We start from the raw sequence: 25,647 nt of genomic DNA, 5'->3' as shown, positions 1-25,647 counted from the left end.
TGTAACAGTCAAAAACCTGTGCGTCTTGAAAAAGAAACCAAGGAATGTGTCTTTTTTCCCCCCCTCACTAGGAAATTTGTAATATAATTAAATATATGCCAGCACATTCTGAAAAAAACACAACACTGAGGCTTTCAAGCCGAGTATAAAACAAATGTTTCAGAAAACAACGTTCCTTTTCTCAGAAACTGTGAGAATCTTCTACGTGAAAATAGAGCTTTGTTCAGAAGTGCTGTCTTTTGCGCTAAGAATTCAACCATCCACTACATTTTCTTAAGCCTCGCTCTCAGACTGTTATCATGCTGCAAAAAGGACTTTAGTGGTAAATATAGAAACGATCTCATCGACAAAGAAAAATGCTACAGATAGGCTCCAAGCGGAGTGCTCAACTACTTCCATTGAAAAGGCCAAACCTTTAGAGTTAACCAAGCCTAGGAAAAGCTTGCTCAGCTTGGGATGGAGCAGGAGCAAGGTGGCTTGAAACTGACCATAAACTTTCAAAACAGTCAGGGACAGCAGAATTACAAGTGAAAGGTTTTGCGAGAAAAAATTTGAATGAAGATTCTCAGTTTCTCCAAACTACATTACACAATGCTTTATAAGGCTTGCATATTCGGGGTTTTGACAATAATTTCACAGTGCTTCAGGGATTTGGCAATAATTTCACAGGCCACTGAGTTGTTGTAGGTGGTGCCAGGATGTCTAAACCATCCAATTCCATTACCAAATCGGGTACCATCCATATCATAATCAACTGTATCATTTCATTCCTGCCAAATGTTTGTCTAGTCTGTTCTGAAGATCTGCAAATACTGGAAGCACCAGTCTTACTGACCTCTCTGACCCAGTGGTTAACTGCTTTTCTTTTAATCTAGTTTTTCCTCATACTTACCCTGCTACTACTTCTATCACAGACGTGGAAAAAAAAAAGATTAGTTTCTTTCTTTTTGTGGCAGCCTTTCATGTAGCCGAAGATTGGCATGTTCACATATCCCTGCATTTGTTCATCACCCTGTACGTGTACAGCTGATATTTCTGTTCAAATGCAATACTGCACACTCTTGCCTCTGAAGCATTGCACTTTTCTCAGACCTACTACCTCTTCAATTGGTCAAGATCAATTTTAATCCTAACCTTCTTTTTCAGCATGCTTGAAATTCTCCCTCACTTGCTATTCGCTTCAAGTTTAACAAGTGTGCTCTTTCTCACCATCACGCTTCTCATTGAAAACACCCAATACTGGACTCAAAAGAGACTATTCCAGAATCTACTATGTACATTCCTTCAACTGTGAAATACTGTCTCACTACACCTTACCACCAACCTTATTTCAGCTGTCATACTTTTCTAATATGATTATGAAAACGCCATGTAAAACTGTACCAGAAACAATACAACAAAGTCTAGACATACATATAACTACTACTCCTCTACTAGCCATGCCTGTTACCTTGTCCTAATGGAAATCAGACTGATTTGACAATTTAGGATTAACACAAGCTCGTTGCTATTTACTGCAGTGTTTTTGGCATGGCACTTCGCATGGTTTGTTCATAGCTTGCCAGGACATTTATTTATTTATTTATTTTGCTGAGAACCAACATTATGTTGATGGCTGTGTAACTCTTTCCCATTTGAAAAGAATGGCATCAGATTTTTCTAGTTGACTCCACTCCACCTCCACAAGTTTTTACAGATAACCACTAATTGCTCCTGGATTTTCAACACTTCTCTAACCTGTGTGACACTTTTAAAGCCACTTTTGTGGTTTTTTTTTAAAGACACATCTTTAAAATCACTTTTCCGGATTTGAACCATCTATCTTAACACATTCCTTCCCTATTGAAAGTTGAGGTCCTGCTCCCCTGACACCTTCCTCCCTTTTTTTCCTGTATCTGCACACTCCCTCACTGGCTTGTGCATCCTCCCTCAATGGCTTAATGATCTGTGCATGTGGAAATCCTCATTTTGATGCATGTGATACACTCCTTTGCTTTATTTCATACAATCTGCTTATGCTAAATTTTAACTGTGTAACTAGCACTGTTAGAAGAATAAAGACTTCATGAAATTGTCATTCTGTCCCTCTACTACAACCGTACAGAAAAACTCTGTGAAAGGTATCCAGAGGTTCCTGAAGACAGGCTGCACGAACAGCTCTCTAAAACCTTCACAGGTTTTCTTGTATCTACCTTCAGACAACTGTTCTTCTCTTCACTCAGAATTATAACTACTGATACTGCTCATATATCACTTGCGACTAAAGTACACTAAAACCTACGTACACAGAGAAATATGTTGGCTATATAGAGACAGTACAGTTTTAAGGCATCTGATATAGATCAAGTAGAATGGCGTGAATATCTCTCTCTCATTTCAGTTTAGCCTCTAGCGGGAGAAAGTCATTACCAGTCGGGAAATGTTGGCAGAGTACTAGCAGAGGACTTGCTACTGACTGGAATAACATGGAGACAGAAAGTATTTCATTAAGTGATGTAAGAAGGTATTTTAAGGAAAACAAGGTGATCCTTTTGGAACTATATATGAACACTGCATTTATTCTTTCCCACATTAAAGACCATTCCTCCAAAGTATAACAGCAGCACAATCATCTCTGGCTTATAAAATTAAAATTTGTTATCTGACTTCTCTAACTACATTTCAGCTGGTGTTATTCATAAGGACAGTGTTGTACTGTAGCAGTAACCAGAATAAGTTTAAGATTTGCTCTGACACAGCAGAAGAAAACAGTTATAGTGCAGGCAGAATATAATTTTAATTCATAGTTCAGAGATAACATGAGAGGAAGAAGAAAACAGAGCTAAGTAAGTAAAAAACATATACATACACAATATAAAAATGTCTTTTGAATTTTAGCAACATACTTTATTCTTTCAGTTGACTATCTGTTTCTCCCAATATAGTGTCTACCTATTCCTACTGTAATTAACTCACTAAAAAAAATCAATAAAAGTTATTTTATTTTCCTAATTTCTAGCATTTTCTAATTTCTAGCAGATACATAACATTCTACTGCCTAAAGTCTTTCAAACAGATCTTTCACCTTGCCCAATCCTTACCTTAACACTTTTTGATGCTCCTGTCTCATTATCCACCTTAACACGTTTACGTGGGCACACCACTTCTCCTGAATTCTTGGACATCTGTGCCATTAAAGATGCATTCTTCTGCTACAATAAAATGTAACAATGAATTGTATTTCACTTGTTAACTATAAAGGAAGAAGGTACCTGTAAGAAGAAACCTTACCTGTAAATTGTCTAACTGAGCTTGCATGCTTCTTGCTCGACCTTCAAACATCTTGTTCTGTTCGTTCGCGTCACTTAACTGAAAGAATCAAAAAACGTTCAAATAGCTGTAGATTCAAAACTCACTTTTTGACTTAACCGTCACATTGAAATCATTTGATGTGATTGCTAAATGATTAAAAGTTCAATTTTTTTCTTCTCAGCATGGACAGTGATAGAAACAAAATCACTGTCCACTTCCTCAACAAATCACGGGATGGCCGAGGTGGGAAGGGACCTCTGGAGACCATCTGGTCCAAACATCTTGTTTAAACAGGGCCACCCAGAGCAGCCTGCCCAGGACCCCGTCCAGGCAGCTTGTGAAGATCTTCAAGGACGGGGACTCCTCAACCTCTCCAGGCAACCTCTGCCTGCATAAATAAAACAGTCGTGGCTCTTTGTTGACTTGCGGCCCAACCTTTCCGCTTACAGGGGAAGAATAAGCACAATACCTCTTTAGGTATATACGCACTACGTATTTGATTACTTCTCATAAAGAAGTGACACAAAAAATGCAGTGCATGTTTCAAGAATGGTCTAATGGCCTTGGAAATAGAGAGGGTGAAAGTTTTCTTCTCTAAAGAATGACACTGTTACTGACCATGCTCTGTGAGAAAAGAATACGAGGCAAACTACAACCTCCATTTAAATACAAGTAACGTACTCTAGGGATACAACAAACATCCCGATCATCATGTAAGTCCTCTATGAATACTTCAGTTTGCACAAAAGAGAAAGACAAAGATTTTACTGAGACTAGGAAGCAGATGACTTTCATCATACTCAAGAGCATCAGAACCGCAATTCACTGAAGGAGCAATGGTCAAAAGAGTTTACGCAGCAATTTGCTTGTCAGCATTTAGGTCAGATTTAAGTCAAGTGAGAAGAAAACTTTAACTCTGTATTATTGTGAAGCACTGTCTCAGCGTGTCTTCAAGAACAGAGAAAATATTCCTTAATTAACACTTTTACAAATAACTGAAGATACTGAGTAATCATGGAATTAGAAATACACATACTACTTTTTATTTAATAGAATCAGCAGAGCAATTCAGCACAGGGTGGCTTCTATTATAAAATACTTTATCTCTATCCAATCTCAGTTTGCTTCAGAGGATATGGTTAGTCTTTCCTAAAATCAGCTGTTGCTACAGGGTCAGAGGACTAACTCTAATTTCTTTAATACTGGAAAAGATCTGAGAGACTAAATTTCACGTGCTAGAAAATGAAGCAGAAAGTAATTACAACCATTCACACAATTCTTGTCTTACAGAAACAAAATCAGCAATTTTGCAAACAATTTGTTCAAACGTTTAAAATTGTTGACTGTAACTTGCAAAGCTACTAATAACAGGAAATAATTCATCTTGCCTGTTTTCTTAGGGAGTCATTCTCCCCCATCACGCTGTTAAATGATAACTTCAGTTTACTATTTTCCTCAGTCACTTGTCTCAAGGTTTCTCTCATTTGGTTCATTTCTGCCTCATGTTGCTATAGAAATACCAAATGTTAAAGCATGATTAACAAGAGTGCATTTTAGAAATAATTCTCAACTAAGTTCCATTTTACTGTTAAAATAATAGGACAAACTTCCAAAGATCAAATTTGTAATTCTGCATGGTCCAATCTGCACATACAACCAGTAGTGAAGAAAGCAACATCCACACCACGTATTAAGAAGAAATATAAAGAAAATGGGAGCCATGGTGTACAGCCTATGGATCTTATTTTTTTCCAGAAAATACCTAGATCTTCTCAATTGTACATTCCTCAGTTAAGTCACATGTGGGACAGAACTGTGAATGAAAACAAATGCCAAAGCTTTTGTTTACACTTAGCTTTTTATCTTAGCATCCATTTTAACCACAAATATGCCCAATTCTCTCGTTCTTGAATCTTTCAAACATTCTAACCATTCACTGCTGATAGTTAAGACGCTTTAGTTCACCTGTACTTAAACACCTGTCCTGCAATGTCCAGGAATGTATCCAATACTTGTTACATTTCATTGAATTGGAAAAAAAAACCCTTGTGAAACTCAACATAGTTATCTTTTAATATAATATTTTATATTATAATTTAATAATATAACTTAATACCAGTACATACCGTTAAATTATAAGCAAAAACAGACAAAAAACAGCAACAAAGGAAAACTGAAATGACAATTACTTGTAACAGTCAAAAACCTGTGTGTCTTGAAAAAGAAACCAAGGAATGTGTCTTTTTTCCCCCCCTCACTGGAAATTTGTAATATAATTAAATATATGCCAGCACATTCTGAAAAAAACACAACACTGAGGCTTTCAAGCCGAGTATAAAACAAATGTTTTCAGAAAACAACGTTCCTTTTCTCAGAAACTGTGAGAATCTTCTACGTGAAAATAGCGCTTTGTTCAGAAGTGCTGTCTTTTGCGCTAAGAATTCAACCATCCACTACATTTTCTTGAGCCTCGCTCTCAGACTGTTATCATGCTGCAAAAAGGACTTTAGTGGTAAATATAGAAACGATCTCATCGACAAAGAAAAATGCTACAGATAGGCTCCAAGCGGAGTGCTCAACTACTTCCATTGAAAAGGCCAAACCTTTAGAGTTAACCAAGCCTAGGAAAAGCTTGCTCAGCTTGGGATGGAGCAGGAGCAAGGTGGCTTGAAACTGACCATAAACTTTCAAAACAGTCAGGGACAGCAGAATTACAAGTGAAAGGTTTTGCGAGAAAAAATTTGAATGAAGATTCTCAGTTTCTCCAAACTACATTACACAATGCTTTATAAGGCTTGCATATTCGGGGTTTTGACAATAATTTCACAGTGCTTCAGGGATTTGGCAATAATTTCACAGGCCACTGCGTTGTTGTAGGTGGTGCCAGGATGTCTAAACCATCCAATTCCATTACCAAATCGGGTACCATCCATATCATAATCAACTGTATCATTTCATTCCTGCCAAATGTTTGTCTAGTCTGTTCTGAAGATCTGCAAATACTGGAAGCACCAGTCTTACTGACCTCTCTGACCCAGTGGTTAACTGCTTTTCTTTTAATCTAGTTTTTCCTCATACTTACCCTGCTACTACTTCTATCACAGACGTGGAAAAAAAAAAAGATTAGTTTCTTTCTTTTTGTGGCAGCCTTTCCTGTAGCCGAAGATTGGCATGTTCACATATCCCTGCGTTTGTTCATCACCCTGTACGTGTACAGCTGATATTTCTGTTCAAATGCAATACTGCACACTCTTGCCTCTGAAGCATTGCACTTTTCTCAGACCTACTACCTCTTCAATTGGTCAAGATCAATTTTAATCCTAACCTTCTTTTTCAGCATGCTTGAAATTCTCCCTCACTTGCTATTCGCTTCAAGTTTAACAAGTGTGCTCTTTCTCACCATCACGCTTCTCATTGAAAACACCCAATACTGGACTCAAAAGAGACTATTCCAGAATCTACTATGTACATTCCTTCAACTGTGAAATACTGTCTCACTACACCTTACCACCAACCTTATTTCAGCTGTCATACTTTTCTAATATGATTATGAAAACGCCATGTAAAACTGTACCAGAAACAATACAACAAAGTCTAGACATACATATAACTACTACTCCTCTACTAGCCATGCCTGTTACCTTGTCCTAATGGAAATCAGACTGATTTGACAATTTAGGATTAACACAAGCTCGTTGCTATTTACTGCAGTGTTTTTGGCATGGCACTTCGCATGGTTTGTTCATAGCTTGCCAGGACATTTATTTATTTATTTATTTTGCTGAGAACCAACATTATGTTGATGGCTGTGTAACTCTTTCCCATTTGAAAAGAATGGCATCAGATTTTTCTAGTTGACTCCACTCCACCTCCACAAGTTTTTACAGATAACCACTAATTGCTCCTGGATTTTCAACACTTCTCTAACCTGTGTGACACTTTTAAAGCCACTTTTGTGGTTTTTTTTAAAGACGCATCTTTAAAATCACTTTTCCGGATTTGAACCATCTATCTTAACACATTCCTTCCCTATTGAAAGTTGAGGTCCTGCTCCCCTGACACCTTCCTCCCTTTTTTTCCTGTATCTGCACACTCCCTCACTGGCTTGTGCATCCTCCCTCAATGGCTTAATGATCTGTGCATGTGGAAATCCTCATTTTGATGCATGTGATACACTCCTTTGCTTTATTTCATACAATCTGCTTATGCTAAATTTTAACTGTGTAACTAGCACTGTTAGAAGAATAAAGACTTCATGAAATTGTCATTCTGTCCCTCTACTACAACCGTACAGAAAAACTCTGTGAAAGGTATCCAGAGGTTCCTGAAGACAGGCTGCACGAACAGCTCTCTAAAACCTTCACAGGTTTTCTTGTATCTACCTTCAGACAACTGTTCTTCTCTTCACTCAGAATTATAACTACTGATACTGCTCATATATCACTTGCGACTAAAGTACACTAAAACCTACGTACACAGAGAAATATGTTGGCTATATAGAGACAGTACAGTTTTAAGGCATCTGATATAGATCAAGTAGAATGGCGTGAATATCTCTCTCTCATTTCAGTTTAGCCTCTAGCGGGAGAAAGTCATTACCAGTCGGGAAATGTTGGCAGAGTACTAGCAGAGGACTTGCTACTGACTGGAATAACATGGAGACAGAAAGTATTTCATTAAGTGATGTAAGAAGGTATTTTAAGGAAAACAAGGTGATCCTTTTGGAACTATATATGAACACTGCATTTATTCTTTCCCACATTAAAGACCATTCCTCCAAAGCATAACAGCAGCACAATCATCTCTGGCTTATAAAATTAAAATTTGTTATCTGACTTCTCTAACTACATTTCAGCTGGTGTTATTCATAAGGACAGTGTTGTACTGTAGCAGTAACCAGAATAAGTTTAAGATTTGCTCTGACACAGCAGAAGAAAACAGTTATAGTGCAGGCAGAATATAATTTTAATTCATAGTTCAGAGATAACATGAGAGGAAGAAGAAAACAGAGCTAAGTAAGTAAAAAACATATACATACACAATATAAAAATGTCTTTTGAATTTTAGCAACATACTTTATTCTTTCAGTTGACTATCTGTTTCTCCCAATATAGTGTCTACCTATTCCTACTGTAATTAACTCACTAAAAAAAATCAATAAAAGTTATTTTATTTTTCTAATTTCTAGCATTTTCTAATTTCTAGCAGATACATAACATTCTACTGCCTAAAGTCTTTCAAACAGATCTTTCACCTTGCCCAATCCTTACCTTAACACTTTTTGATGCTCCTGTCTCTTTTCCCTCCTTAACAGGTTGACATGGGCGCACCACTTCTCCTGAATCCTTGGACTTCTGTGCCATTAAAGATGCATTCTTCTGCTACAATAACATGTAACAATGAATTGTATTTCACTTGTTAACTATAAAGGAAGAAGGTACCTGTAAGAAGAAACCTTACCTGTAAATTGTCTAACTGAGCTTGCATGCTTCTTGCTCGATCTTCTAACACCTTGTTCTGTTCGTTCGCGTCACTTAACTGAAAGAATCAAAAAACGTTCAAATAGCTGTAGATTCAAAACTCACTTTTTGACTTAACCGTCACATTGAAATCATTTGATGTGATTGCTAAATGATTAAAAGTTCAATTTTTTTTCTTCTCAGCACGGACAGCGATAGAAACAAAATCACTGTCCACTTCCTCAACAAATCACGGGATGGCCGAGGTGGGAAGGGACCTCTGGAGACCATCTGGTCCAAACATCTTGTTTAAACAGGGCCACCCAGAGCAGCCTGCCCAGGACCCCGTCCAGGCAGCTTGTGAAGATCTTCAAGGACGGGGACTCCTCAACCTCTCCAGGCAACCTCTGCCTGCATAAATAAAACAGTCGTGGCTCTTTGTTGACTTGCGGCCCAACCTTTCCGCTTACAGGGGAAGAATAAGCACAATACCTCTTTAGGTATATACGCACTACGTATTTGATTACTTCTCATAAAGAAGTGACACAAAAAATGCAGTGCATGTTTCAAGAATGGTCTAATGGCCTTGGAAATAGAGAGGGTGAAAGTTTTCTTCTCTAAAGAACGACACTGTTACTGACCATGCTCTGTGAGAAAAGAATACGAGGCAAACTACAACCTCCATTTAAATACAAGTAACGTACTCTAGGGATACAACAAACATCCCGATCATCACGTAAGTCCTCTATGAATACTTCAGTTTGCACAAAAGAGAAAGACAAAGATTTTACTGAGACTAGGGAGCAGATGATTTTCATCATACTCAAGAGCATCAGAACCGCAATTCACTGAAGGAGCAATGGTCAAAAGAGTTTACGCAGCAATTTGCTTGTCAGCATTTAGGTCAGATTTAAGTCAAGTGAGAAGAAAACTTTAACTCTGTATTATTGTGAAGCACTGTCTCAGCGTGTCTTCAAGAACAGAGAAAATATTCCTTAATTAACACTTTTACAAATAACTGAAGATACTGAGTAATCATGGAATTAGAAATACACATACTACTTTTTATTTAATAGAATCAGCAGAGCAATTCAGCACAGGGTGGCTTCTATTATAAAATACTTTATCTCTATCCAATCTCAGTTTGCTTCAGAGGATATGGTTAGTCTTTCCTAAAATCAGCTGTTGCTACAGGGTCAGAGGACTAACTCTAATTTCTTTAATACTGGAAAAGATCTGAGAGACTAAATTTCACGTGCTAGAAAATGAAGCAGAAAGTAATTACAACCATTCACACAATTCTTGTCTTACAGAAACAAAATCAGCAATTTTGCAAACAACTTGTTCAAACGTTTAAAATTGTTGACTGTAACTTGTAAAGCTACTAATAACAGGAAATAATTCATCTTGCCTGTTTTCTTAGGGAGTCATTCTCCCCCATCACACTGTTAAATGATGACTTCAGTTTACTATTTTCCTCAGCCACTTGTCTCAAGGTCTCTCTCATTTGGTTCATTTCTTTCTCGTGTTGCTATAGAAATACCAAATGTTAAAGCATGATTAACAAGAGTGCATTTTAGAAATAATTCTCAACTAAGTTCCATTTTACTGTTAAAATAATAGGACAAACTTCCAAAGATCAAATTTGTAATTCTGCATGGTCCAATCTGCACATAAAACCAGTAGTGAAGAAAGCAACATCCACACCACGTATTAAGAAGAAATATAAAGAAAATGGGAGCCATGGTGTACAGCCTATGGATCTTATTTTTTTCCAGAAAATACCTAGATCTTCTCAATTGTACATTCCTCAGTTAAGTCACATGTGGGACAGAACTGTGAATGAAAACAAATGTCAAAGCTTTTGTTTACACTTAGCTTTTTATCTTAGCATCCATTTTAACCACAAATATGCCCAATTCTCTCGTTCTTGAATCTTTCAAATATTCTAACCATTCACTGCTGATAGTTAAGACGCTTTAGTTCACCTGTACTTAAACACCTGTCCTGCAATGTCCAGGAATGTATCCAATACTTGTTACATTTCATTGAATTGGAAAAAAAAAACCCTTGTGAAACTCAACATAGTTATCTTTTAATATAATATTTTATATTATAATATAATTTAATAATATAACTTAATACCAGTACATACCGTTAAATTATAAGCAAAAACAGACAAAAAACAGCAACAAAGGAAAACTGAAATGACAATTACTTGTAACAGTCAAAAACCTGTGCGTCTTGAAAAAGAAACCAAGGAATGTGTCTTTTTTCCCCCCCTCACTGGAAATTTGTAATATAATTAAATATATGCCAGCACATTCTGAAAAAAACACAACACTGAGGCTTTCAAGCCGAGTATAAAACAAATGTTTTCAGAAAACAACGTTCCTTTTCTCAGAAACTGTGAGAATCTTCTACGTGAAAATAGCGCTTTGTTCAGAAGTGCTGTCTTTTGCGCTAAGAATTCAACCATCCACTACATTTTCTTAAGCCTCGCTCTCAGACTGTTATCATGCTGCAAAAAGGACTTTAGTGGTAAATATAGAAACGATCTCATCGACAAAGAAAAATGCTACAGATAGGCTCCAAGCGGAGTGCTCAACTATTTCCATTGAAAAGGCCAAACCTTTAGAGTTAACCAAGCCTAGGAAAAGCTTGCTCAGCTTGGGATGGAGCAGGAGCAAGGTGGCTTGAAACTGACCATAAACTTTCAAAACAGTCAGGGACAGCAGAATTACAAGTGAAAGGTTTTGCGAGAAAAAATTTGAATGAAGATTCTCAGTTTCTCCAAACTACATTACACAATGCTTTATAAGTTTTGCATAACTATAAAGGAAGAAGGTACCTGTAAGAAGAAACCTTACCTGTAAATTGTCTAACTGAGCTTGCATGCTTCTTGCTCGATCTTCTAACACCTTGTTCTGTTCGTTCGCGTCACTTAACTGAAAGAATCAAAAAACGTTCAAATAGCTGTAGATTCAAAACTCACTTTTTGACTTAACCGTCACATTGAAATCATTTGATGTGATTGCTAAATGATTAAAAGTTCAATTTTTTTTCTTCTCAGCATGGACAGTGATAGAAACAAAATCACTGTCCACTTCCTCAACAAATCACGGGATGGCCGAGGTGGGAAGGGACCTCTGGAGACCATCTGGTCCAAACATCTTGTTTAAACAGGGCCACCCAGAGCAGCCTGCCCAGGACCCCGTCCAGGCAGCTTGTGAAGATCTTCAAGGACGGGGACTCCTCAACCTCTCCAGGCAACCTCTGCCTGCATAAATAAAACAGTCGTGGCTCTTTGTTGACTTGCGGCCCAACCTTTCCGCTTACAGGGGAAGAATAAGCACAATACCTCTTTAGGTATATACGCACTACATATTTGATTACTTCTCATAAAGAAGTGACACAAAAAATGCAGTGCATGTTTCAAGAATGGTCTAATGGCCTTGGAAATAGAGAGGGTGAAAGTTTTCTTCTCTAAAGAATGACACTGTTACTGACCATGCTCTGTGAGAAAAGAATACGAGGCAAACTACAACCTCCATTTAAATACAAGTAACGTACTCTAGGGATACAACAAACATCCCGATCATCACGTAAGTCCTCTATGAATACTTCAGTTTGCACAAAAGAGAAAGACAAAGATTTTACTGAGACTAGGGAGCAGATGACTTTCATCATACTCAAGAGCATCAGAACCGCAATTCACTGAAGGAGCAATGGTCAAAAGAGTTTACGCAGCAATTTGCTTGTCAGCATTTAGGTCAGATTTAAGTCAAGTGAGAAGAAAACTTTAACTCTGTATTATTGTGAAGCACTGTCTCAGCGTGTCTTCAAGAACAGAGAAAATATTCCTTAATTAACACTTTTACAAATAACTGAAGATACTGAGTAATCATGGAATTAGAAATACACATACTACTTTTTATTTAATAGAATCAGCAGAGCAATTCAGCACAGGGTGGCTTCTATTATAAAATACTTTATCTCTATCCAATCTCAGTTTGCTTCAGAGGATATGGTTAGTCTTTCCTAAAATCAGCTGTTGCTACAGGGTCAGAGGACTAACTCTAATTTCTTTAATACTGGAAAAGATCTGAGAGACTAAATTTCACGTGCTAGAAAATGAAGCAGAAAGTAATTACAACCATTCACACAATTCTTGTCTTACAGAAACAAAATCAGCAATTTTGCAAACAATTTGTTCAAACGTTTAAAATTGTTGACTGTAACTTGTAAAGCTACTAATAACAGGAAATAATTCATCTTGCCTGTTTTCTTAGGGAGTCATCCTCTTCCATCACACTATTAAATGATGACTTCAGTTTACTATTTTCCTCAGCCACTTGTCTCAAGGTCTCTCTCATTTGGTTCATTTCTTTCTCGTGTTGCTATAGAAATACCAAATGTTAAAGCATGATTAACAAGAGTGCATTTTAGAAATAATTCTCAACTAAGTTCCATTTTACTGTTAAAATAATAGGACAAACTTCCAAAGATCAAATTTGTAATTCTGCATGGTCCAATCTGCACATAAAACCAGTAGTGAAGAAAGCAACATCCACACCACGTATTAAGAAGAAATATAAAGAAAATGGGAGCCATGGTGTACAGCCTATGGATCTTATTTTTTTCCAGAAAATACCTAGATCTTCTCAATTGTACATTCCTCAGTTAAGTCACATGTGGGACAGAACTGTGAATGAAAACAAATGTCAAAGCTTTTGTTTACACTTAGCTTTTTATCTTAGCATCCATTTTAACCACAAATATGCCCAATTCTCTCGTTCTTGAATCTTTCAAATATTCTAACCATTCACTGCTGATAGTTAAGACGCTTTAGTTCACCTGTACTTAAACACCTGTCCTGCAATGTCCAGGAATGTATCCAATACTTGTTACATTTCATTGAATTGGAAAAAAAACCCTTGTGAAACTCAACATAGTTATCTTTTAATATAATATTTTATATTATAATATAATTTAATAATATAACTTAATACCAGTACATACCGTTAAATTATAAGCAAAAACAGACAAAAAACAGCAACAAAGGAAAACTGAAATGACAATTACTTGTAACAGTCAAAAACCTGTGCGTCTTGAAAAAGAAACCAAGGAATGTGTCTTTTTTCCCCCCCTCACTGGAAATTTGTAATATAATTAAATATATGCCAGCACATTCTGAAAAAAACACAACACTGAGGCTTTCAAGCCGAGTATAAAACAAATGTTTTCAGAAAACAACGTTCCTTTTCTCAGAAACTGTGAGAATCTTCTACGTGAAAATAGAGCTTTGTTCAGAAGTGCTGTCTTTTGCGCTAAGAATTCAACCATCCACTACATTTTCTTAAGCCTCGCTCTCAGACTGTTATCATGCTGCAAAAAGGACTTCAGTGGTAAATATAGAAACGATCTCATCGACAAAGAAAAATGCTACAGATAGGCTCCAAGCGGAGTGCTCAACTACTTCCATTGAAAAGGCCAAACCTTTAGAGTTAACCAAGCCTAGGAAAAGCTTGCTCAGCTTGGGATGGAGCAGGAGCAAGGTGGCTTGAAACTGACCATAAACTTTCAAAACAGTCAGGGACAGCAGAATTACAAGTGAAAGGTTTTGCGAGAAAAAATTTGAATGAAGATTCTCAGTTTCTCCAAACTACATTACACAATGCTTTATAAGTTTTGCATAACTATAAAGGAAGAAGGTACCTGTAAGAAGAAACCTTACCTGTAAATTGTCTAACTGAGCTTGCATGCTTCTTGCTTGATCTTCTAACATCTTGTTCTGTTCGTTCGCGTCACTTAACTGAAAGAATCAAAAAACGTTCAAATAGCTGTAGATTCAAAACTCACTTTTTGACTTAACCGTCACATTGAAATCATTTGATGTGATTGCTAAATGATTAAAAGTTCAATTTTTTTTCTTCTCAGCATGGACAGTGATAGAAACAAAATCACTGTCCACTTCCTCAACAAATCACGGGATGGCCGAGGTGGGAAGGGACCTCTGGAGACCATCTGGTCCAAACATCTTGTTTAAACAGGGCCACCCAGAGCAGCCTGCCCAGGACCCCGTCCAGGCAGCTTGTGAAGATCTTCAAGGACGGGGACTCCTCAACCTCTCCAGGCAACCTCTGCCTGCATAAATAAAACAGTCGTGGCTCTTTGTTGACTTGCGGCCCAACCTTTCCGCTTACAGGGGAAGAATAAGCACAATACCTCTTTAGGTATATACGCACTACGTATTTGATTACTTCTCATAAAGAAGTGACACAAAAAATGCAGTGCATGTTTCAAGAATGGTCTAATGGCCTTGGAAATAGAGAGGGTGAAAGTTTTCTTCTCTAAAGAATGACACTGTTACTGACCATGCTCTGTGAGAAAAGAATACGAGGCAAACTACAACCTCCATTTAAATACAAGTAATGTACTCTAGGGATACAACAAACATCCCGATCATCATGTAAGTCCTCTATGAATACTTCAGTTTGCACAAAAGAGAAAGACAAAGATTTTACTGAGACTAGGAAGCAGATGACTTTCATCATACTCAAGAGCATCAGAACCGCAATTCACTGAAGGAGCAATGGTCAAAAGAGTTTACGCAGCAATTTGCTTGTCAGCATTTAGGTCAGATTTAAGTCAAGTGAGAAGAAAACTTTAACTCTGTATTATTGTGAAGCACTGTCTCAGCGTGTCTTCAAGAACAGAGAAAATATTCCTTAATTAACACTTTTTAAAATAACTGAAGATACTGAGTAATCATGGAATTAGAAATACACATACTACTTTTTATTTAATAGAATCAGCAGAGCAATTCAGCACAGGGTGGCTTCTATTATAAAATACTTTATCTCTATCCAATCTCAGTTTGCTTCAGAGGATATGGTTAGTCTTTCCTAAAATCAGCTGTTGCTACAGGGTCAGAGGACTAACTCTAATTTCTTTAATACTGGAAAAGATCTGAGAGACTAAATTTCACGTGCTAGAAAATGAAGCAGAAAGTAATTACAACCATTCACACAATTCTTGTCTTACAGAAACAAAATCAGCAATTTTGCAAACAATTTGTTCAAACGTTTAAAATTGTTGACTGTAACTTGCAAAGCTACTAATAACAGGAAATAATTCATCTTGCCTGTTTTCTTAGGGAGTCATCCTCTTCCATCACACTGTTAAATGATAACTTCAGTTTACTATTTTCCTCAGTCACTTGTCTCAAGGTTTCTCTCATTTGGTTCATTTCTGCCTCATGTTGCTATAGAAATACCAAATGTTAAAGCATGATTAACAAGAGTGCATTTTAGAAATAATTCTCAACTAAGTTCCATTTTACTGTTAAAATAATAGGACAAACTTCCAAAGATCAAATTTGTAATTCTGCATGGTCCAATCTGCACATAAAACCAGTAGTGAAGAAAGCAACATCCACACCACGTATTAAGAAGAAATATAAAGAAAATGGGAGCCATGGTGTACAGCCTATGGATCTTATTTTTTTCCAGAAAATACCTAGATCTTCTCAATTGTACATTCCTCAGTTAAGTCACATGTGGGACAGAACTGTGAATGAAAACAAATGTCAAAGCTTTTGTTTACACTTAGCTTTTTATCTTAGCATCCATTTTAACCACAAATATGCCCAATTCTCTCGTTCTTGAATCTTTCAAATATTCTAACCATTCACTGCTGATAGTTAAGACGCTTTAGTTCACCTGTACTTAAACACCTGTCCTGCAATGTCCAGGAATGTATCCAATACTTGTTACATTTCATTGAATTGGAAAAAAAAACCCTTGTGAAACTCAACATAGTTATCTTTTAATATAATATTTTATAATATAATTTAATAATATAACTTAATACCAGTACATACCGTTAAATTATAAGCAAAAACAGACAAAAAACAGCAACAAAGGAAAACTGAAATGACAATTACTTGTAACAGTCAAAAACCTGTGCGTCTTGAAAAAGAAACCAAGGAATGTGTCTTTTTTCCCCCCCTCACTGGAAATTTGTAATATAATTAAATATATGCCAGCACATTCTGAAAAAAACACAACACTGAGGCTTTCAAGCCGAGTATAAAACAAATGTTTTCAGAAAACAACGTTCCTTTTCTCAGAAACTGTGAGAATCTTCTACGTGAAAATAGCGCTTTGTTCAGAAGTGCTGTCTTTTGCGCTAAGAATTCAACCATCCACTACATTTTCTTAAGCCTCGCTCTCAGACTGTTATCATGCTGCAAAAAGGACTTCAGTGGTAAATATAGAAACGATCTCATCGACAAAGAAAAATGCTACAGATAGGCTCCAAGCGGAGTGCTCAACTACTTCCATTGAAAAGGCCAAACCTTTAGAGTTAACCAAGCCTAGGAAAAGCTTGCTCAGCTTGGGATGGAGCAGGAGCAAGGTGGCTTGAAACTGACCATAAACTTTCAAAACAGTCAGGGACAGCAGAATTACAAGTGAAAGGTTTTGCGAGAAAAAATTTGAATGAAGATTCTCAGTTTCTCCAAACTACATTACACAATGCTTTATAAGTTTTGCATAACTATAAAGGAAGAAGGTACCTGTAAGAAGAAACCTTACCTGTAAATTGTCTAACTGAGCTTGCATGCTTCTTGCTCGATCTTCTAACATCTTGTTCTGTTCGTTCGCGTCACTTAACTGAAAGAATCAAAAAACGTTCAAATAGCTGTAGATTCAAAACTCACTTTTGACTTAACCGTCACATTGAAATCATTTGATGTGATTGCTAAATGATTAAAAGTTCAATTTTTTTTCTTCTCAGCATGGACAGTGATAGAAACAAAATCACTGTCCACTTCCTCAACAAATCACGGGATGGCCGAGGTGGGAAGGGACCTCTGGAGACCATCTGGTCCAAACATCTTGTTTAACAGGGCCACCCAGAGCAGCCTGCCCAGGACCCCGTCCAGGCAGCTTGTGAAGATCTTCAAGGACGGGGACTCCTCAACCTCTCCAGGCAACCTCTGCCTGCATAAATAAAACAGTCGTGGCTCTTTGTTGACTTGCGGCCCAACCTTTCCGCTTACAGGGGAAGAATAAGCACAATACCTCTTTAGGTATATACGCACTACGTATTTGATTACTTCTCATAAAGAAGTGACACAAAAAATGCAGTGCATGTTTCAAGAATGGTCTAATGGCCTTGGAAATAGAGAGGGTGAAAGTTTTCTTCTCTAAAGAATGACACTGTTACTGACCATGCTCTGTGAGAAAAGAATACGAGGCAAACTACAACCTCCATTTAAATACAAGTAACGTACTCTAGGGATACAACAAACATCCCGATCATCACGTAAGTCCTCTATGAATACTTCAGTTTGCACAAAAGAGAAAGACAAAGATTTTACTGAGACTAGGGAGCAGATGACTTTCATCATACTCAAGAGCATCAGAACCGCAATTCACTGAAGGAGCAATGGTCAAAGAGTTTACGCAGCAATTTGCTTGTCAGCATTTAGGTCAGATTTAAGTCAAGTGAGAAGAAAACTTTAAACTCTGTACTATTGTGAAGCACTGTCTCAGCGTGTCTTCAAGAACAGAGAAAATATTCCTTAATTAACACTTTTTAAAATAACTGAAGATACTGAGTAATCATGGAATTAGAAATACACATACTACTTTTTATTTAATAGAATCAGCAGAGCAATTCAGCACAGGGTGGCTTCTATTATAAAATACTTTATCTCTATCCAATCTCAGTTTGCTTCAGAGGATATGGTTAGTCTTTCCTAAAATCAGCTGTTGCTACAGGGTCAAAGGACTAACTCTAATTTCTTTAATACTGGAAAAGATCTGAGAGACTAAATTTCACGTGCTAGAAAATGAAGCAGAAAGTAATTACAACCATTCACACAATTCTTGTCTTACAGAAACAAAATCAGCAATTTTGCAAACAACTTGTTCAAACGTTTAAAATTGTTGACTGTAACTTGCAAAGCTACTAATAACAGGAAATAATTCATCTTGCCTGTTTTCTTAGGGAGTCATCCTCTTCCATCACACTATTAAATGATGACTTCAGTTTACTATTTTCCTCAGTCACTCGTCTCAAGGTTTCCCTCATTCGGTTCACTTCTGTCTCATGTTGCTATAGAAATACCAAACGTTAAAGCATGATTAACAAGAGTGCATTTTAGAAATAATTCTCAACTAAGTTCCATTTTACTGTTAAAATAATAGGACAAACTTCCAAAGATCAAATTTGTAATTCTGCATGGTCCAATCTGCACATAAAACCAGTAGTGAAGAAAGCAACATCCACACCACGTATTAAGAAGAAATATAAAGAAAAAGGGGAGCCATAAGGCTTGCATATTCAGGGTTTTGACAATAATTTCACAGTGCTTCAGGGATTTGGCAATAATTTCACAGGCCACTGGGTTGTTGTAGGTGGTGCCAGGATGTCTAAACCATCCAATTCCATTACCAAATCGGGTACCATCCATATCATAATCAACTGTATCATTTCATTCCTGCCAAATGTTTGTCTAGTCTGTTCTGAAGACCTGCAAATACTGGAAGCACCAGTCTTACTGACCTCTCTGACCCAGTGGTTAACTGCTTTTCTTTTAATCTAGTTTTTCCTCATACTTACCCTGCTACTACTTCTATCACAGACGTGGAAAAAAAAAAGATTAGTTTCTTTCTTTTTGTGGCAGCCTTTCCTGTAGCCGAAGATTGGCATGTTCACATATCCCTGCGTTTGTTCATCACCCTGTACGTGTACAGCTGATATTTCTGTTCAAATGCAATACTGCACACTCTTGCCTCTGAAGCATTGCACTTTTCTCAGACCTACTACCTCTTCAATTGGTCAAGATCAATTTTAATCCTAACCTTCTTTTTCAGCATGCTTGAAATTCTCCCTCACTTGCTATTCGCTTCAAGTTTAACAAGTGTGCTCTTTCTCACCATCACGCTTCTCATTGAAAACACCCAATACTGGACTCAAAAGAGACTATTCCAGAATCTACTATGTACATTCCTTCAACTGTGAAATACTGTCTCACTACACCTTACCACCAACCTTATTTCAGCTGTCATACTTTTCTAATATGATTATGAAAACGCCATGTAAAACTGTACCAGAAACAATACAACAAAGTCTAGACATACATATAACTACTACTCCTCTACTAGCCATGCCTGTTACCTTGTCCTAATGGAAATCAGACTGATTTGACAATTTAGGATTAACACAAGCTCGTTGCTATTTACTGCAGTGTTTTTGGCATGGCACTTCGCATGGTTTGTTCATAGCTTGCCAGGACATTTATTTATTTATTTATTTTGCTGAGAACCAACATTATGTTGATGGCTGTGTAACTCTTTCCCATTTGAAAAGAATGGCATCAGATTTTTCTAGTTGACTCCACTCCACCTCCACAAGTTTTTACAGATAACCACTAATTGCTCCTGGATTTTCAACACTTCTCTAACCTGTGTGACACTTTTAAAGCCACTTTTGTGGTTTTTTTTAAAGACACATCTTTAAAATCACTTTTCCGGATTTGAACCATCTATCTTAACACATTCCTTCCCTATTGAAAGTTGAGGTCCTGCTCCCCTGACACCTTCCTCCCTTTTTTTCCTGTATCTGCACACTCCCTCAATGGCTTGTGGGAAAGGTTTATCTGCACACCTCAAAGAAATTTGTTTTCTGATCTTATGGTTTAGACGCAGAGTACATATATTTAAGCACTTCTCTTGGCAACCTTCACGATAATAACCAAAACTTTTTACAAGAGCTACATTCAATACCAAGTCCCTGCAAGAATAGTGTCAATAATTACCTCCTTACACCAAAATCATACCATTTCATTTCTTGCCACAGCCCCCACATTCAGTTGAACTTTGAGTGTTTTTTTTTTTTCCAGAAATACTCTTCGCAAGTTATTATGTCATAAAATCTCGATGTTTCTTAAAGCCTTCCCAAGAAAATCTACTTCAGAAAGAGCTGATGCAAACATAATCATTCAAGTTACATACAACTAGAGATTCATCACAGTTTTTTTCTCTAATAAAAGTCATATTTTTTGTAGATTTAGAAACAAATTATCTTAATTTCCAGATTTTAACAGGAATATGTACCTACACATCCCACAATTAAATGCACCATTTTGAACTGGATACCACACCAAACACCCTAACAACAGTTTGGTACTTTTTATTCTCAGTCTTTCATTTTGGGGTTTCTAACACTTTAAAGAAATAAGCATTATATCCAGCAAACATCTGATGACTTAAGAAAACTACAAGCAAGTTAAAATGTATGGGGAGCAATAAGAATCATTTAATAATTTATTGTACCTTTTTTATAATTCCAAATCTTGCCTGAACTTCTTCCTCAGCACGTTTCATTTCAGCCAAAGCTGCTTCACGTCTGTAAAGCAATGTTTCTCGCTGAACTAGAAAACATTCTAGTCTCTGAAGTTCCAGTGCATATTGTTCCCGTGCTGAACGCTCTCTCTATACCAAGGAAAAAAATGTTGAAACGGCTTCAAAACACATGAAATTATCGATTTATAGTGAACTAGAATTCTTTCCTCCGCAGATATGCTTAGGTTTTGTTTTTAATTGTAGTGTTACATAATAGCTGACTAATTAAAAGTATCCTAATGGCCATCTACATTCAGCTTCCTCACACGCTAACACAAACTACTTTGATTTGTGGCAGGACTGCTTGGCCTTCCAAAATACAAAATTCAACTCTGCATGGCTGTTCAAATAATAGCTTAGACAATTAAAAGTAGGATTTTGCTTCCAAAACTTTTGGATAACGCTATTATCTGTAAGACAAAAAATAGTCCAGTGCCCTAAACACTAGATTACTATACTGTTTCTTCAGTTAGTGGGAAGCACCCCCAGGAAAGCGATGAGAAAAAAGATACACACAATTGTTTTGATCTCGTATGGTACAAAATACAGTCCCAGCAGGAAATCTAGCAGAAACACAGAAGCTGTTACAGAATAAAACCAATGCAGGCTTGGGAACTCTTCAGTTAGTGGCCCAAGCCTGCTGGTAGATAAACTATTGGGAGTCATCAGCTGCAGAAAAGGAAAGGCAGAAGGGATGGTCTTCACAGAAGGTCAAGAGGGCAAGCCCAGAGTGAAGAGAATATTTCAGGTGCTGTCAGGAGAAGCAGTGGTTGCAGATGTTTCTCTCCATGCCCACACTGCATCACAAAACACAACTCTTGGAGTAATAGCACTGCGTTCAAACTCCCTGAAGCAGAGCAAATATCTCATCTGATCTAACCACTGCCCAAGTCAGACCATCATCATCAAATCAGTGAACTAATTTAGGGGAAGAGGTGGATGATGACAGTGATATAGCTAGTAATTTCTGAATTCTCTGTCAAAAGTGAGAATCTTTGTAACATTACTGAACATTACAAAATGCCTGAGGCCATTACAGTTCCTACCTGGAGCTCCTGATAGGTGACATGCAACTCGTTATAAATCTGACTGATGTGAGGTAGTATTAGGCCTTGCCTATTGAATTCTTGAGCTTCAGTTCCACTCTCAGTCTTCCCTACCAAACCACCAGTAATATTCTGTTCACCATTTTCTTGTGCACTTTCAGCCAAACAGGATGGTAAGGTGTTATCTACAGAGAAAGAACACACTTTACATTAAAAGTATCGTCTTAAATAAATAAAGACTGCTGATCCAAAACAGTGAACATGTATTTTAAGCATTTACAGTGACCAGTATAGAGCAAGAGATATTGAAATGAAAAAGTAATCTCCTAAAGAATTAAGGAGAAATGCTCAAAGTTTTGTTCCATGACTTTTTTTGACTCAATCTATGCAGAGACTGAAACATGACGTAGCCAAAGTTTCCTTTTTGTTATGGCTTCAGGAAAGTGATTAACTGCTGACTAGACCCTGACCTAAGCCAATTAGGCCAGTCAATTGATTTAAGCTAACTGAATGGGACTTAAACTACTGGACGTGGCATGAGAGATTGCTAGACAAAGAATCACAAAATGGTTTGGGTTGAAAGGGACCTTAACCACCACCCAGTTCCAACTCCCCTGCCATGGGCAGGGACACCTCCCACCAGACCAGGTTGCTCAAAGCCCCACCCAGCCTGGCCTTAAACACTTCCAGGGATGGGGCATCCACAGCTTCTCTGAGCAACCTATGCCAGTGCCTCACCATCCTCTGAGTCAAGAATTTCTTCTGTATGTCTAATCTAAACCTACCCTCTTACAGTTTAAAGCCATTCCCCTAGATTTCACAAACAGTTAACCAAAATTGTCAGATAACTGAAGGGAAGTATTGGGATCTTCTAGGGAATTAAATGTTGCAAGCCCAACTGCACGCTGGTACCACATAAGGCAAAGATTACTTCGGTGATGATAGCAGAAAGAGAAATTTGGGTACAAAAAAAACCAGAAACATCCAGACATGATCCTGGGCAACTGTGTCTAGGATGCTTGAGCAGTTTGGACAAGATGACCTCTTGAGGTCCCTTTCAATCTCAACCTTTCTGTGATTCTGTGAAAACTCAGGGCAATGGGGAAAAAGTAGTTAAGGATAGGTTGTTGATGGCAGGCAACTGGGGAAGAGAAAAGAAGGGCAGACAACCAGAAGCAGCATCAAGAAAAAGGAAAAAGGTTAACAGATAAGAAGTGATGTAATCAGGGCTAAGGGGTGGTACACCACCACAAGAGGCAGTCCTATGGTTTATGGCCCAAGAAAAATTACACTAATTAACATAATATGCACAAATTTACATATCTAAACAATATGCAGAAGTTTGGTGCACAAAGGTATTTTGTATGAAGCAGAAGTCCTGTTCAATATCTGTCTCAGAGGCTTAACTTACCGACTGAGTTGAAAGCCAGGTATCCAGAGTTTTTGGAAGCCTGATACGCAAGTGAGATGTCTGAAGTATTGCCTAAACAAAGTGAAAAGATTTGGTTTTCTATCAAACAGGATGGGAAAGTCAAATGGTTTTCTAGTCCTTTAGGGAAAACATTTCTAATGTCATGTAGTCAACAAGAATAAACTGCCGAAGTCTCTACAATATTCTTCCCTTCCCACATATTTAAAGTTTGCACATCACTTCTCAGAATGACAGTAATTATATTGAAAAAAAGACATCTCAAGCCTGCAATACATGAACATTGCCTGTGCTGGAATCTGGCTCTTCAGCTGACTGCACGTGTGCTATCGCCTCATCAGCTGATTCAGTTGGTTCTTCTTTAGTTGTAGAGACTAAATCAGTAGAGCTGGTAACATCATTCTCCTGAGACTAATAGGGAGTAAAGCAATAAAAAAAATAAGCAAGAAGGAGCCTAATATTCAAACCACTTTAAGTCAGGACAGTAAGGACAGTCATAATGAAGAACTTTCCCCCCCCGCAGTGCTATCAGTCTCTTTAACTGCAACAGCAGTACTGAAGATGCCAAGAAATAGGCACCATATTCAGTTCCCTGACTCCCACTCCGCTACAGTCCTTCTAATGCTTCAGAACTGCTCATTACTCCATTCAACGGATATTTTCAGGAAACTCTGGACAAAAACAAGCTGTGCATCTATGCAACTATGCCTCCTAGAGTCAACACAGGTGGCAACAAATTCTACTGAAATTAAGGTGGGTTCAATCTGGAAACAACTAGAAACCAGGAGCCCACACTAGATGAAATTAAAGATGGCCACCTCAATTCGCATTAAAAAAAGTAAAAGTTGTAAACAGCTAGGGAAAAAAAATTGTTATTGGAAGCTTTCTGACAGTTTTCTTAATTTCTTTCCTGACGCTTACCACACATTGGACACTAACTTTACAAGAGACCCAAGTACCTCTGAAGCAGTATGCTTCCACAAAGATGCAATTTCTCTTTGAAATCTCTCTGAAATCAATTAACTCTTGCATACATGTTCAGAGGGATATTACTAGCCAAAGCTGTTTATATTTGGTAAACAGCTGCACCTCCTTTCTCTCCCCAAGAAACTTCAGATCTGAACCTCAGTTCCAGTGTCAAAGACTTGAGGCACAGTCAGAAGAGTCAAATAACTTTTCCCCTAATACATGTTTTATTCCTCACAAAGTGAAAAGTATCAAGTCTTACGAGTGTGAAAATACTTCTGCAAATTCAATGACAAAAAGTTTTATAGAGATTTAGTTCATACTTTAGTGTTTTCAATTTTAACTTCTGTCTGAGAGTCTTCTGGATTATCACCCTTAGTATTACCACTAACACCAGACACAGATGGAGAAGGAACCATCAGAGTTTCTCCTTTAGCCTTCTCCTCAGGAGCTGTTTTCTTTTCCCGAGCAGTAACACATTCTCCTTCAGTTTTCAAGTCAGTTTTGCCTGTGATGTCTCCTGCAAAGAATAAAAATTAATAGAAAAGAGCTGGTAAGACAGCTGACTACTGAGGTAATTTTGGACAACTATGTTATCAAATAACACCGTGATACACGGGACAACATAAAGTACGACTTCAAGAACTTTTCAAATAGCATCATTATTGAAAGAGTGGAAGGGTAATTCCACTCAGGGTGGCTAAAGAATTGTCATTTTGCAATACCTGGTTTTCTATTGCTATCAGAGAGTTTCCATGCAACGATGAGAAGTTCGATCTTGCAACTGCCACTACTACTGACTTCCTTCAACATTTACTTATATTTCTGGTAGCCCAATTTCTACCACCTCTTTCTAGCACATAGAAACACACATCCTCAAAAAACAGACCTCCTTTGTTACAGTATCTATCCAGATACCCACTTATGCAACACTAAAGTTAGAGGCACTTCCAAAATAACCATTAGCATGAAAGCAAGCAAATTGTCTTCTGCACTTGTATTATTATTATTATTAGGGTTAGTTGGCTGTCTGTCTC

General features: G+C 37.5%; 1 protein-coding gene across 25 annotated transcripts in view; it reads right to left on the bottom strand.

Moving 5' to 3' along the window:
* Positions 1 to 25,647, bottom strand: part of LOC121065896 (E3 SUMO-protein ligase RanBP2-like) — a 100,966-nt gene that overhangs the window by 38,644 nt on the left and 36,675 nt on the right. For 18 of the 25 annotated variants that reach the window (XR_005817449.1, XR_005817548.1, XM_040549074.1 and 15 more), the window contains 12 exons: positions 23,932 to 24,049; positions 23,627 to 23,698; positions 22,216 to 22,400; positions 21,101 to 21,259; positions 18,759 to 18,878; positions 17,351 to 17,428; positions 15,898 to 16,017; positions 14,488 to 14,565; positions 8,562 to 8,672; positions 4,680 to 4,799; positions 3,271 to 3,348; positions 3,081 to 3,191 (listed from right to left, as the gene is read on the bottom strand). Coding sequence is in view for 23 of the 25 variants with exons in the window: in XM_040549074.1 (XP_040405008.1) it covers positions 3,081 to 3,191; positions 3,271 to 3,348; positions 4,680 to 4,799; positions 8,562 to 8,672; positions 14,488 to 14,565; positions 15,898 to 16,017; positions 17,351 to 17,428; positions 18,759 to 18,878; positions 21,101 to 21,259; positions 22,216 to 22,400; positions 23,627 to 23,698; positions 23,932 to 24,049 (1,350 nt within the window). In the remaining 2 variants the exon portion in view is untranslated. Of the gene's footprint in view, positions 1 to 3,080; positions 3,192 to 3,270; positions 3,349 to 4,679; positions 4,800 to 8,561; positions 8,673 to 14,487; positions 14,566 to 15,897; positions 16,018 to 17,268; positions 17,294 to 17,345; positions 17,429 to 18,758; positions 18,879 to 21,100; positions 21,260 to 22,215; positions 22,401 to 23,626; positions 23,699 to 23,931; positions 24,050 to 25,077; positions 25,134 to 25,647 lie in introns of those variants that run through there. The other 7 variants (XM_040549849.1, XM_040550159.1, XM_040549425.1 and 4 more) reach the window with 6 other exon arrangements.

Source organism: Cygnus olor, chromosome 1, assembly GCF_009769625.2.
Source record: "Cygnus olor isolate bCygOlo1 chromosome 1, bCygOlo1.pri.v2, whole genome shotgun sequence".
Classification (NCBI taxonomy): Eukaryota; Metazoa; Chordata; class Aves; order Anseriformes; family Anatidae; genus Cygnus; species Cygnus olor.
This window is presented reverse-complemented; position numbering and strand designations above follow the sequence as displayed.